The sequence below is a fragment of the Pinus tabuliformis genome, chromosome Q (genome assembly GCF_031772625.1).
Source record: "Pinus tabuliformis cultivar Carrire ecotype Pingquan chromosome Q, CPIR1, whole genome shotgun sequence".
Taxonomy (NCBI): domain Eukaryota; kingdom Viridiplantae; phylum Streptophyta; class Pinopsida; order Pinales; family Pinaceae; genus Pinus; species Pinus tabuliformis.
Window position 1 is genome coordinate 1,240,529,398 of NC_142296.1, and position 13,715 is coordinate 1,240,543,112.

General features: G+C 35.9%; 1 protein-coding gene across 1 annotated transcript; it reads right to left on the minus strand.

Annotated features, from left to right (window-relative positions):
* Nucleotides 1–8,568: 8,568 nt before the first annotated feature.
* On the minus strand, nt 8,569–13,431 carry LOC149224304 (zinc finger protein CONSTANS-LIKE 16-like). The gene is made up of 4 exons (XM_089386086.1): nt 12,551–13,431; nt 9,343–9,835; nt 8,934–9,164; nt 8,569–8,801 (listed from the first exon to the last, which is right to left on the minus strand). The coding sequence occupies exons 1-4, from the start codon at nt 13,300–13,302 to the stop codon at nt 8,760–8,762; spliced, it is 1,518 nt and encodes a 505-aa protein (XP_089242212.1). The 5' UTR covers nt 13,303–13,431; the 3' UTR covers nt 8,569–8,759.
* Between the last annotated feature and the right edge of the window lie 284 nt (nt 13,432–13,715).

The following is a 13,715-nucleotide window of genomic DNA, read 5'->3' on the forward strand; positions in this document are numbered from 1 at the left end:
CCTGGTTGGTTACCTTTCCAAAGAAATCTGCAACATAAATTTTGTAGTCTGTTCAAGATTCCTCTTGGAATCCATGCAAGAGTCATCCAAAACACAAAAGTAGCTTCTATCATTGCCTTAATGAGAACAAGCCTTCCCATATGAGAGAGGTATTTGTGATACCATACATTAAGGTGTTTCTCCACTTTGGCAATAAGGCCAGGTCTATTTTGCGATCTTATAGCCATATGATTTGAGTCTAAAACCCAGATATTATAATCCATCCTCCAAATTCAATAAAGAGAAAGGAAAACGATGTGTTGTGAACACAGTCTCATGCTGCGAGCAACCAATGGTTGTAAGTGTAGACTTGTTGTCATTAATAATCATCCCTGTTTCCTGTTGAAAAAGACTGAAAATGTTCTGAAGGGCTGAAGTATCCCCAATACTGCCATTTAAGAAAATGAGAATGCCATCTACGAATAAGAGATGTGTGAGAATATAGTTTTCAGTGATCTTGATACCTGCCAATTGACCCCTGCTTCTTGCTGATCTAGTAGCTCTATTTAGTCCTTCCACGATTAGAAGGAAAAGTAGCGGGGAGAGTGGACATCCCTACTTGAGCCCTCTCTCCGATGAGAAAAACTGGGTGGCTTCCCCATTTATTAGGACACTATAAGAAACATACATTATGCAACACATAATCCATTTGATATAATTATATGGAAAGCCAAGATGGGTAAGTAAAAGTTTGATATAGAGCCAATTTGTTCTGTCAAAAGCCTTAGAAAGGTCTACTTTTAATATCATGCCTTTCAGTTTCCTCAAATGTACCGAATGAAGGAGTTCTTGGGCCGTGGCAATGGCCTCATGTATCTATCTATGTTGAAGGAATGTGAATTGTTATGAGGAAATATGATTGGATAGAATAGGCTTAAGGTGATTTGCAATGATCTTGGCAATGATCTTGTAAAGGCAGTTGCATAGAGATATGGGTCTGAAGTCATTGAAGGAGGTAGGATGGTCTGATTTCGGGATGAGGGCAATAAAGGTGGATTTGACGGCAGATGATAATCTGCCTCCTTCTACAGTCCTCCACAACTTTAAGCAGGTCATCCCCAAGGATTTCAAGGAAAGCAATATAGAATTTGATTGTCCATCCGTCAGGCTCGAGACCCTTTTCTTTGTTAAGCTATTTGATAGTAGCCTCCAGTTCTTCCTTGCACACTTCCTTTGTAAGGACCTCAACATCCTCTTGTTCCACAAATCTAGGAAATTTTTCTACCAAACACATTATTTCTATGATATTAGTAGCCCTCGACTCCTTATATATGCTTTTAAAGTGTGCAGTGGCTAAACCAGAAAGATCCTTCTGAGACGTGACTGATTGTCCCTATTCATTTTGAAGCTCCCAAATGGTGTTTACTGCTTTCCTTCAATTGGAAAATTTGTGGTAGAACTTAGTATTATCATCCCCTTTAGTGAGCCAGATTACCCTGCTTCCGAGTCTCAGGCTCTCCTCTCTATCCTTCAGTATTTGGGTCTGCTTCTTGATGAGGGAGGAGTAGTGTTCTTTATGTTCTTGTGACATGAATGTGCCATCCGAGGAGTCTTCATGAGTGGCAATGGCCTATTCTGCTTCATGCAGAGTGTTGTCATCATTCTTCCGCTTCTGATGTGCCCAAGTTCTAGAAATCCCCTTCAGTGCTTTCAATTTTTGAATGAACCCTTCTGAGTGGTCCTCATTTTCCCGAATAGGGTTGGACTGCCAGAAATTAGTTACCAACTGTATGTAAGATGGGTCCTTGAGCCACGAGGCATTGAATTTAAAGGGGCTTTTTGTCCTCTGACTGTTGTCTTCCAGCTCCATATATATAGGGCGATGATCAGATATACCCCCAGTCCCAACCCATTGCCTGATGTGTGGGTGGGTATTCAATAACATTTCCTTAATGAGGAATTGATCCAGCCTTCTTGCCAAACTATGTTCACCACTTCGATTATTTGTCCAGGTATGCTGAATCTTGGCTGATGGGATGTCTACCCAATGATGATCCTCTAGTAGGGTGGAGATCGTATCAGATAAGCCATCTACTTGGGCAAGGTGTCCCTAAGATTCACTAAAACCCAAAGAAAAATTTAAGTCTCCACTCAGTATGATGTTGTCCGTTTGCAGAAAGTCTGTGTCTAATAATCTTCTCCAGTAATTGGCCCTATCCAAACAAGGACCATATACGTTCATAACACAAAATTCAGATTCTAGTGAGGAGGAATATATATCCACACCAGTATGTCCCCTTCCTCCCCAAATATTTCTGAGGTCAATAGATTTGTTACAGAAACCAATAACAATGCCCCCGGATTTCCTAGTCACATCCAGAGCATGAAAAGTCCAATTCGGCAACCAAGAAATTAGAAGGGTGAGTAGGGCCTTGGCCGAACAAAGGGTTTCTTGTAAAAACATGATATCCACCAGATCCGAAGTAAGAAGTCTCCTGAGTGCTAGTTTTTGGGGAGGGATAGCATTCCCTCGACAATTAAAAGAAAGGATCTTCATGGAGGGTGTGGGAGAGGGCCATTCCTTGCTCTAAGGGCCCTAACAATAGTTTGCTGCCTCCCCAGGGAAACCTCCTCTCTCGCCATATGCCTGGCTCTAGTGAGGTGAGATGGTCATCCCCTGGATGGTTTATGCAAGGCAGGGGTAGCTTCCAGGTCCAAACCAATTGCATCACACCCTCTATCCTTGGTTCTGGTTCTCAGGGAGTATTGAGGAGATATAGGGGGAGAGGGGAGGGGGGAAGATGTAAGAGATGGATGGCAAGGGGCAATGATAGGGGGCGGAAGGGGAAAGGAGAAATGCAAGGGGGAGGAGAGGGCCCGTCCCGAGATACCATGGGACAAGTGCTCCAGAGAGCATGAGAAGGTGGAGGAAGATGGAGATGTATGGCAATAGGATGCATTAATATAATTATGGGATGCAATAGCAGCAATAATATCAGATGAAGGAGTAAAGAGGGAGAAATATGTAGATGACATACCCGGTGGAGTGATATCCTCCTTGGGCGGACTGGTGCTCGTCGGTGGAGGAGGGGATGGAGGATTTGAAGCTGCAATCCCCTTGTCAGTGCTCGAAATGGTAGAACCCCCTTTTATGTCTTTAGCAACCATATTGGTCTTCTCCACCTTGTCTTCCTTTTCAGGCTGACTAGGAATGTCTTTAGGAAATTCTGTTTCCCTGTCTGGTGCAGTAAACATGTTCTTGCGATTGAGAGGGCAATCTCTAAATAAATGACCCACCTTATGGCATCTCCTATAGTGATATGGTAAGCCCTCATAATTAATGATTTGTTTACGGGATGTATCTCTCCACTGTATGGTAATATGCTCTTATAGTCCTCCTCTAGTATCCATCTTGACGAGTAACCTAGCATATGCCATCATGCCAGTGGTCTGGTAGGATTTGTCATATTTCGTATAAGTACCAATGGAATTACCAATGTGCCTGAAAATATTCTCAGACCAATATTGTAGAGGTAGTCTCGGCAGCCGGATCCATACCAGTCCAAAGCCAATTTGCTTAGTCTCTGGGTCGAAAAGGGGCATCCATTGTTTCAAAAGAATAGGTGCGTGTTCAAAATGCCAATAGGAAGACAAAACCCAATTGGTATGGTTGGCTCGTGCAAATCTCAGAGCAAACCATCCCCTCACAAAGGTCTGAATGAATGGGATGTCGACCAAATGTTGCCCCCAAACCTCTGCTGCCCAATTCTTCAGTTGGGCCACCGTGTAATTACTGACTCTGATGCAGCCTACCAGAACCCTGTCTGTGAAATCCATCGTTTCTCCCCACTGTATGTCTTCCTCAAGAAGGAGGATAATGTCATCTGCCTTAGTCTTATGACACTTGCATTTCTTCTTGGGCACTGAATGTTGTGATTGAAACGATGCTTTCTCCAAATTAGGGCCCAAAGATACAGGAGTAGGGTTAGGGTTATTGGAGGAGGGTTTAGGGTTCCCAGCAGTGGAAGGAATGGATCTACCAAGCAGTAGAATGGAGGTGAAACTTCTAGAGAGAGGAATGGAGGTGGCCAAGTGAGGATTTCCGGCAGACAAGGGTTCAATACTGGCAAAAGCAACTAGTGAGTTAACTTGTCAGTGTGGCACTCTAGAAATGGGAGGGTCCAAACCAGGGTTGGGGTTTAAACAGGCTGAGACGAAACCCATGGTAGCTGGGGAAGATAGAGGCGTAGAGAGTGACGACCAAGTGGGTGGTTCATTGGGAGAAAAACGACGTGAGGCTGTGTAGGTTCAGCAAGAGAAAATGACTCAAAATTTCCAGAGAATTCGAAGCTATACATACCTACAGATGCAGAGTACGTGGACCACCAGATGGAGACCCCTTCTAATAGATCTTTTTAATAATCAACGGCATCGAGGTCATCCATGTTGAATGCTTCACCTAGAAACAGAGGAAACCTCATAAATGAAGGTAACGGATGTCGTGAAATGGTAATGGATGGCCTGAGATAATGATAGGAGTAATAGTCGGGAAGGGTTGTAAAATAGGAGGTAAATAAACAAAATCGCGGATAACCCTAAGCCCCCGACAGGTTAACAGGATATATGGAAAAGGGGACCGTAGATTGTCCTAAGCAGCTGGGATGTCTTCAGGTATAAACCAGACTAGGTCGCGGCGTTACTGTAGAGTCACATAGTAACTAGAAACCCTCATCCAAACCCTTTGCGGAAGCTTAACCGCAGGCGCTCCATTTTCCTTCAAATTTCTCCCTCCTTTTTTTTACCCTCTATTATTATTATTATTATTATTATTATTATTATTATTATTATTATTATTATTATTATTATTATTATTATTATTATTATTATTATCATCATCATCATCATCATTATTATCATCATCATTATCATCATCATCGTTATCATTGACATTATTATAATGCAATATAATAATTATTATTATTATTTTTAAAATTTTATATTATTATTTTATTTTTGGAATAATATAATAGTAATCTAATTAATTAATATTAATAATATTATTATGAGTTTATATTATTATTATAATATTAATATAATATTCATATAATAATATATATAAATAATATGGTTGTTAATATTTATATAGTTATTAATAATGAGTTGGCCATATATCAACCATATTTAACTAGGTAAATATGGTTGTGCTAGTATATCTTTAATATGAAAAAAAGAATGATAATATCTCTAATTTATGTTTTATGTTGAAAAAATTATAACTAACTGTATTAATATGAATAGGTTTTGGTGGACTATCTTCTATGTCAAAATACCAATTATTTTTAGTGTTTAGTTTGCAATAGATCATATTAACAATATTTACCCAATTTACCAGAAAACAAAAACATAAATATATCCAAAAACCTTTATCATTCAAATTATATGAATAATATTATATAAATAAATCATATTTAAGGATGTTACCTAAGGCTATAAATTCAAATATATAATATCAATAATTAAAAGGAAATCACATTCAAATACATATTTATACATAATATTTTAAATTTTATATATATTTGCATATAAATATAAGTTAGAACTACATGTGCGATATTGTGATATTGAGGAGTGATATTTTTTTTTTTAAATAAATTTTTAAGTTTTTTTATATATTAATACTATTGTTAAAATATTTACTTTATGATATATCTGATGTTAATAATATTAAAAAAACATAAAAATTAACTAAATTATAATTTTATTTTAAATTATTATTATTAATTATAAAAAAATTAATATGTAAGTTAAATATATAACAAAATTTTAATCATTAAAGTTCATGTTCATTTTATTATGGATATTTTTAGTTTGTAAATAAGTTTTGTTAGAATATTATGGTTCAATATCATAACTTAATAATACTATATATCCAAAAAATTATAACTAATATTCATATAGCATTTTTATGATAATAAATACAAAACATAACTATTTTGAAATAAATCTTAATCTTAAATTTGTAACTATTTCTAAAACCATTTTAAAATATGCCAAAAAAATTAAATTAAAAATCTAAATATTGTATTTCAAAATAAACATACTTATCAACCTAATAATATTTTAAAAAATATATTTTATGATATTTATTTTACATCATTATCAATATTATTATTATTATTGATTTCCATTTAGATATAAACTAATAACAATAATATTAATAAATTGATCTATTTAATATCGTTGAATTCAATCATCTTACTTTTCAAAAATAATTTTCAAATTCAAAATTTTAATTTTATATATAAATAAATTTAATAATTTAATTATTTATAAATTTTAAAACAACTTATTAAAAATAATGCAGGGACATGGACATCTAAAAATAGTTAAAAAGAAAGATTAAAAACATGTTTTGAAAACCACTTTGGATAGTCATAAAAATTCGATAATCCACCAAAATTTTCATACAAATTGCACGTTATGGGAATAGAATCTAATTTTCGGTGCAAATATCACAATGCACCCGTTAAAATACAAATTTATATATGATATATTTTTTTTTTTAATTATATATTAAATAAAAAAATTATATTAATATTTTATTAAAATAAATTTTGTTTTGTTTTTTTTTTTAATTTGCATGGTGTCCAATTTTGTTTAAGTAAAATTAAACCAAATACAAAATATGAATTGTTGCAAAATTTTAAAAAATAAAAGAGAGTTTATAGTTCTAAAAAACAAAACATAAGATAAAAGAGAATTTATAGCTATAAGAAACAAACATAAGATTTAGTTGTATGGCATCACGGACCCTTCTTATTTTGGAAACTAAAACTATAAAATATAAGAAGAACTAAAAATAGAGAAGCATATGAGCATGCATGCTTATTTCCCTCAAGGAGATGGGATCCTCATTGCTGCTAAGAGGAATTTCGAGATCAAGACTATGTCCCATTTGCCTTTCAATTCTTGCAAGTCTATGATCCATTGCAATTAGAAGTAGTGATTCAAAGTCAAGATAATGTTTTCCTTATCTCATTATGGTCTACAAGCACTCACTCTAGGAGAAAGTTGAGATGCCAACAAATATCACAATGTACATATATTGATTCTCTTCCCTTGGTATTACCTACATCAAGAACCAAATCTACCACTTCAACAAGAACCTTAGTGTTTGTAAGATTGTACCACTCATTGGAGAGCTCCCTTTCTACTTGAGTGATCTCTTTTTGAATGGGTTGAGGGGTCATGTCTTCATCAAATAGTTGGACATTAGGCTCAAGTTTGAGCTCTAGAGCTATCTCTCTCTCGGTAATATGCTGCTCCGCACCTTACTCTAGCTCTTTTCGTTGTGAGCCCTCACGCCTCACAAATAACACCTAGAAGCTAAACCATCATGAGACTTATGATAGCTTAAGCACCATAACTTGGAACAAGCATTGAGTTAGAACTGAGTGTAATTAATGAGAAAATCTCAACATACCTATGTTCTTCAAGACTCTGAGAAAATCTCAACATACCTATGTTCTTCAAGACTCTTAAGGCTCGAGAGGACACTTACTTAAAGGAGTGCAATGTGCTTCAAGCTTGCATTAGTGGAAGGGTGGAGTCCAGAGGTTTAATCATCCAGAGAACAAGAGTGTCAAAAGGGAGAATGCGACAATAGAATAAGAAGGGGAAACAACCATGATTTGCCAACATTTCCCACCTATTTTTTATGGTGGAAATGCTACATAGCTGGCTAAAAAGTCATTGCACCAAGATGAAGGTGAGGCACCCATTACATGTTTCAAAAAACCTAAATTGAGGAATAACCTAGTCACTGACCACAGTCTATTATTAGAAGAAACCTATTTTTTTCCACTTCAAGCCACTCCATCTGATATATATCCCTTTGCATTGTGTGAAATCTCATCTTGGTTCCCATTGAATGCTGATCATTGAATGTTAGATGAGTGATTGGACTCTATCTGTTAGCTGAATTCATGAGAAATGTATTGTCAACAATATAATCTCAGTGAAAATTCAATACAATCCTCTTAGCTCAGGTGACAAGGCTAAGTAATGAATGCTATGCAAACTTGCCTAGTAATACAACCTTGAGTGTTATACATGGATTGAATAAATTTTTGAAAACACTTGTTAGCAAGGGAAAGCACAGCAACACTCCCCTAAGAAAATATAATATCATTATTAAATTAAATTTCATATATTATTAAAATAAATATTTATATCAATATTTTAATTTAGATTAATTCATATATGAAATAAAAGAATATCCTATCAAAATATAATAATATTATTTATTTATATAAATAAATTTGGAGGAAATTTACCTGAAATGAATGTGTTTTTACAGGTAGATTGTATATTCTCAAGTTGATACATTAAATGTTTACTTGTTCAATAATTCTGTGATTTCAAAACAACCTATTAACACACACATTACCAGCTAACGAATATTGTTTAAAAAAACAAATGCCGAAAAGAGAACATGTTTGAAAGGTTATTGCATTATCATGAAAAAAATTAGAAGCCCACTTAATCCACCAATAGAAAAAAAAAAAAAACATACAAACACTTACAAAGTAGGCTAAAAATGAATCAGTGTCTAACTCTACATTCTGAAATTAATTAAAATTGTTGGTTAATATAATACATAATTGCTGCTCCTGCTCCATATATTACATAATGTGTCTCCCTCCTTCCAGCTTGCAGAAGCCGAAAACGCAGTACTAACTTGTGCTAGTTGCTGCTGTTATTATTATTTATCGTCGTCATCAGTCACAAAACATCCCTGGCGTTCTCTTCACGAATCGACCCTGCAACCGATCACACAGACACCCACATCTTCATCTCGATACTCACCGTTAACATTAACACCAACGATAATAATAGTATGGTATTGAGAGTTTAATGCAGAGAGGAAGGAGAGAGAATTCAGGAAATAAAACCTTCATTCGCGGACGCTTCTCGGCGTTGAGCTTACGAACTTCGTATCTGATTTTCTTGGAGAAAAGTCTGGTGCGACGCTTCTCTCGATACCTCAACACTCGAGCCTCTCTTCCTCCTCCAGCATTCCTGCAAGAATCTTCTTGCCCTCCTCCTCCTCCTTCGATTATGTTAAGTTGGGCACCATTATAGCTCAGGCCCAGCTCTGGAACAAGCCCAACGTCTTGACATCCCTGTAACATGATAACAATACAGATTACAACAAACTTCTGTAACCATACAGATTATATTGGTTGCCTTCACTAACCTTCACAGTACGAATTTTTACTTCAATGAATATATTTTATAAACCCCAGGGATGTATGAAATTGAAGCTTTGAAACGTGGAGGTGATGATAGAAGGGCACTTACCCCTCCGTCCGAGTTACAGTCGTGGAAAGAAGCCCAGGGTGAGCCTCGGTCTGACCACGCCGTGAGCACGTCCTCGTAATTCAGCCTCAGCGACACCAACTTCGTCTCGCTGTACATCGCCTGCCCCGCGATCAGCATCGAACCCGGGTCAAACTCCATCTTGATGTCTTGATAGTCATGCCCCTGGTCATCCGACGCACCTTGTGCCATGCAGTACTGATCCCCGAAACCCGTGCCATCTTCTAATTCCTCCTCCTCGTCTTCATGGTACTGATCCAGGTCTAACTCGATGGTGTCCCACGACTGATCTGGTTCATCTGGTTCCTGTTTAGCCTTCAGGGCCACATGATGATCGCCCTCGTCTTTAGGTTTTGAGCAAAGGTCGTCGGATCGATCCTTGTCCTCTTCAGCCTTGATAGTCCTGTTGTTCAACAGGCCATTGTCGCCGTCTTTCTGCAGCCCGGGATCCTGCCCCTCATTTATCTTCACATCTCTGTATACAACAAAATTAAACAACACATCTCAGAACATAAACAGAACTAAGGTTAATTGAATTTAATTCGTCTTTTGATGTGTTTATATAGTAAATCATTCTTCTCATAATTATGTTGATAGATATTTTTTTGATGTGTTTATACAGTAAATCACTCCTCATGATTATGTAGACAAATATTTTTTCTGTCGTTATTATTTTTAATCATACATCTTGATCTCATAGTTATACATTTTATACGTGGAAAATGTTAACATATTTTTGTTAGTTGTTTTTTTATTTTTTTATCTGATTATGTAGACAGATATTTTTTCTCTTATTACTATTTTTAATCTAAATCTTGATCTTGTAGTTATACATTTTATACATCGAAAATGTTAACATATATTTTTCTTTTATATTTACATAATATAATTATGAAATTATTATACAAATGCTCAAATAACATATTTTACATTTACAGGTGGGGTAGCATGACTGGGATAAATTATTTTCAATTTTGATGAAAAATTGAAATTGATTGTAATCAGGGGTTAAGCAACTGGGAAAATAATGCCTTATAGGCATATGGATTACTATAAGGACTCTTTCTTGCCAAAGAAGCAAACATCTAAGATTTGGTGATGTTTGGAGATTTTCATCTTGTTAAACATCACCTTGTTTGTGGATCATTGCCTAAGATTGCAAGTTGTGAAGCATTATTGACAGAATTAGAAATATGAAGCTTACTTTCTCTACTATTAGCTTTTTTCATGTGTTGACAATGAACAAATTTTGCTGTAGATGATGTAGCCAATAAATATGTAAACTTGGATGGATAAATCCTAATGAGAAATGATATTCCTTCCCTCACAAACATTTTTAACAATGGGTCTGCTAAGCAGTGTAAATTTTGTTTGTATCTACATGTCTTTTGAAAAATCTACCCCTCCAAAGACCATTTGGACGGATAAATCCTAATGAGAATTGATATTCCTTCCCTCAAATATTTTTAACAATGGGTCTGCTAAGCAGTGTAAGTTTTGTTTGTATCTACATGTTTTGGAAAAATCTACCCCTCCAAAGACCACTTGTCTTTCACCAGAAAACGATGGCTAATAAATTTCGAGAATAAAAACTTTAATAAAGTAATATGTATAACTAACTTCAATAAATTTTTATCATATTAATGGATCCCATAAATTTTAACCATATTTACTAGTTATAGAAAAATATGAACAAAGTTTAACTATAATACTTATGGAGCAAAATTTCCAAAAATTAGAAAATAATTAAAACTAACTTTTGAGTTTCCAAAATTTCGATAAGGGAAAGTAGATACTCCGTGGTCTATAAATAATTTTGGTTTGTGTATAAATCTTGTTATTAACCGGTATCAAATTAGAAAAAGACGAGATACAAGTTTAGCAGAGATACAAGTTTTCTCATATTTCTAACTATAAATAATATTTTTTTTTCAATTAATTTTTAGCAATGAGTTTATTATGCATATAAATTTTATTTATATCTATATTTTTTTTGAAAAATGATGATTATTAATGTTTATTTAGATAGATGAGGTCTATTAAACTTTAAGAAAAGAAATTAGTTGAGACTCTTTTAAAATATTATTTCAATAATCAAATAGAAGAGAGAGGAGCCTTCCAAGATGGTTATAGTTATCCTGGTTGAAATGGTATTTTGGTAGAAAATGTATTCTTTCCATTACAACTAGTCCTTAATAATGGGTTAACTTGCTTTTTGAAAAATCTAAACCTCTAAAGACCTTGTGTCCTTTAAGAGAGTAAAATGGCTAATAGAATTTGAAAATGAAACCCCTCATAAAATTAAATATATAAATTGCCTCAAAAGATTTTCATCAAGCGACAGGCAATTTGAAATAATACAATACTCTAAAAATTAAAAAAATAAATAAATTTACATAACATAATTATAAAATAATCATATAAATAATTAAAAATAATACGGTGCGACTCTATGTTTATGATTTCACATTTACCTAATACAATTATGTAATTATTATACAAATTATAAAATAAATCTCATTTTATTAATCAATATTATAAAAAAATAATAATAATATTAATAAAATACATCAACCAAATTTACTAATATAATATAATTTGGTAATTTGGACACCAATTAGGAAAAATGGATACTTCCTGACTAGTATAAATAATTTTGGGTTTTTGGGTGTAAATCTTGTTATTAAACATTATCAGAACCAGAAACCAGTGCCAGAGAATAGTATACAACCAGTTTTTTTGGCCTAATTTTGTATTTTTCACTGTAAATCCTTTGATTCGATATGATCCATGACTAATGTCAATTCGATAAATTTTGAACATTATTTTTTAGATGTTTATTGATTTTTAAATTCTTTTAGAATTAGAATGAACATTACAGAAACTCATTTAGAATAAGAAAAAATGTTATTCTAAAATTTTGTAAATTTAAATTATATAATAAGTTAATTATTTGTTCATTCTCTTTTCATTTGATATTCTATTATAGTATTAAATAAAATAGAGACACAATAATATAATCAGCAAAAATATGTTCAAAAATATCTAAAATACAGTATTTTTAAAGGAGAAATTTTCTTCGACTTTATCAGAAAAAACAATTCCGTATAAAACACTGTAGCGGCGATCTGAGCTTAAAAGATAATTTAGATTTTTAAAAAAGTTAGAGTGCAAATTTTTTTGGCCTTACCTGCACTGTAGAATCCGCTTGTCGTCCCAATTACCAGTGGAAAATCCCAGCACGCCAAGACCCTCGTCCAACCCGTGCCCAATTATGCTTTCCACGTCCATGTCCATATCGACGCCAAAGCTTGACAGATCCGTCTCAGAATTCAAGAACTGATCTAAATCGCAGCTCCCCAGGTCGGCTCCGCCGCAGTCGCCCTTCAGCTCGTCACCACCTTTATACTGCTCAAACACCGGGCACTCCATGACGTCGCGCGGTCGAGACCCACAAAGCTCTTCGGCCATGGGCACAAACGTTGGGACCTGCGGCAGCAAGTCATCGTCTTCCTCGTCATAATCATCATCGTCCACGCGGAGATTCAGATTGATATCGCCGGCGGAGGATTCAGCCGGCACGGGGACCGCCGGGGGATCGGCCACTAGCTCGTCCTTGACGCTCCCCACCTTCGATTTAAACGACCTCGGCCCGACGCCATGGGGATGGGGTCGGCTACTGCGGGCGCGTTTCCGGGTACCGGGAAATATCAGGCCGTCATTAAATCCAGCCTCCACCTTGGCGCAGCCCGCCGCAAATCGAACCCGCTCGTGCCTTCTTGCCACGGCATTTGCACTGTGGACAGCCCCGTCGCATTTTTCGCACAGGTATGCCTCGTCGGCGGCGCAGTACCAGCGGGCTCGCTCCCGCAGGCAGACGTCGCAGGGTCGAGCGGTGCGGCCACCGATGGCCTTTGCCACCATGCCCTTCTTCGCCTTCATTCATTCACAATTACAACCCAAAAATATCCTCTAAATCCTCCTCCAAGAGTCCTCTGAATCCTCCGCCAAAAAAAATAAAAATCTCCGCAAATTCCAACACAGAAGTCCACAAAATGAGCTCGTGAACAGCGTTTTCATTATATATTCTGTATTATCTGCCATCATACCCCTGGATTTATTCCCGCACCCTTATCTGCGCCTTACTCGGGCTCCCATTGGTTGAAGCACATGGCACCCTGCCACGTCAGCACGATATCTGTAATCCCGTTTTGTGATTGGCGCGGGCAAATTCTCTTTGACACGGGGATATAGGCGGTGGACGTTACATCCGTTTCACAATAATTTGGTCTTGGATGATTGTGTCCCTGTGGGACCCACGAATTCTGACGTGGCATTGACTGCGACCGTTGGGC

Excerpts from the sequence above, each read along its gene's own strand:
- LOC149224304 (XM_089386086.1), bottom strand. The coding sequence starts at position 13,302 with ATGAAGGCGAAGAAGGGCATGGTGGCAAAGGCCATCGGTGGCCGCACC. Across the intron at positions 9,165-9,342 it reads ACTGTAACTCGGACGGAGGG|GGATGTCAAGACGTTGGGCT; the intron begins GTAAGTGCCCTT and ends ATCATGTTACAG. Across the intron at positions 8,802-8,933 it reads AGAAGCGTCCGCGAATGAAG|GGTCGATTCGTGAAGAGAAC; the intron begins GTTTTATTTCCT and ends GATCGGTTGCAG.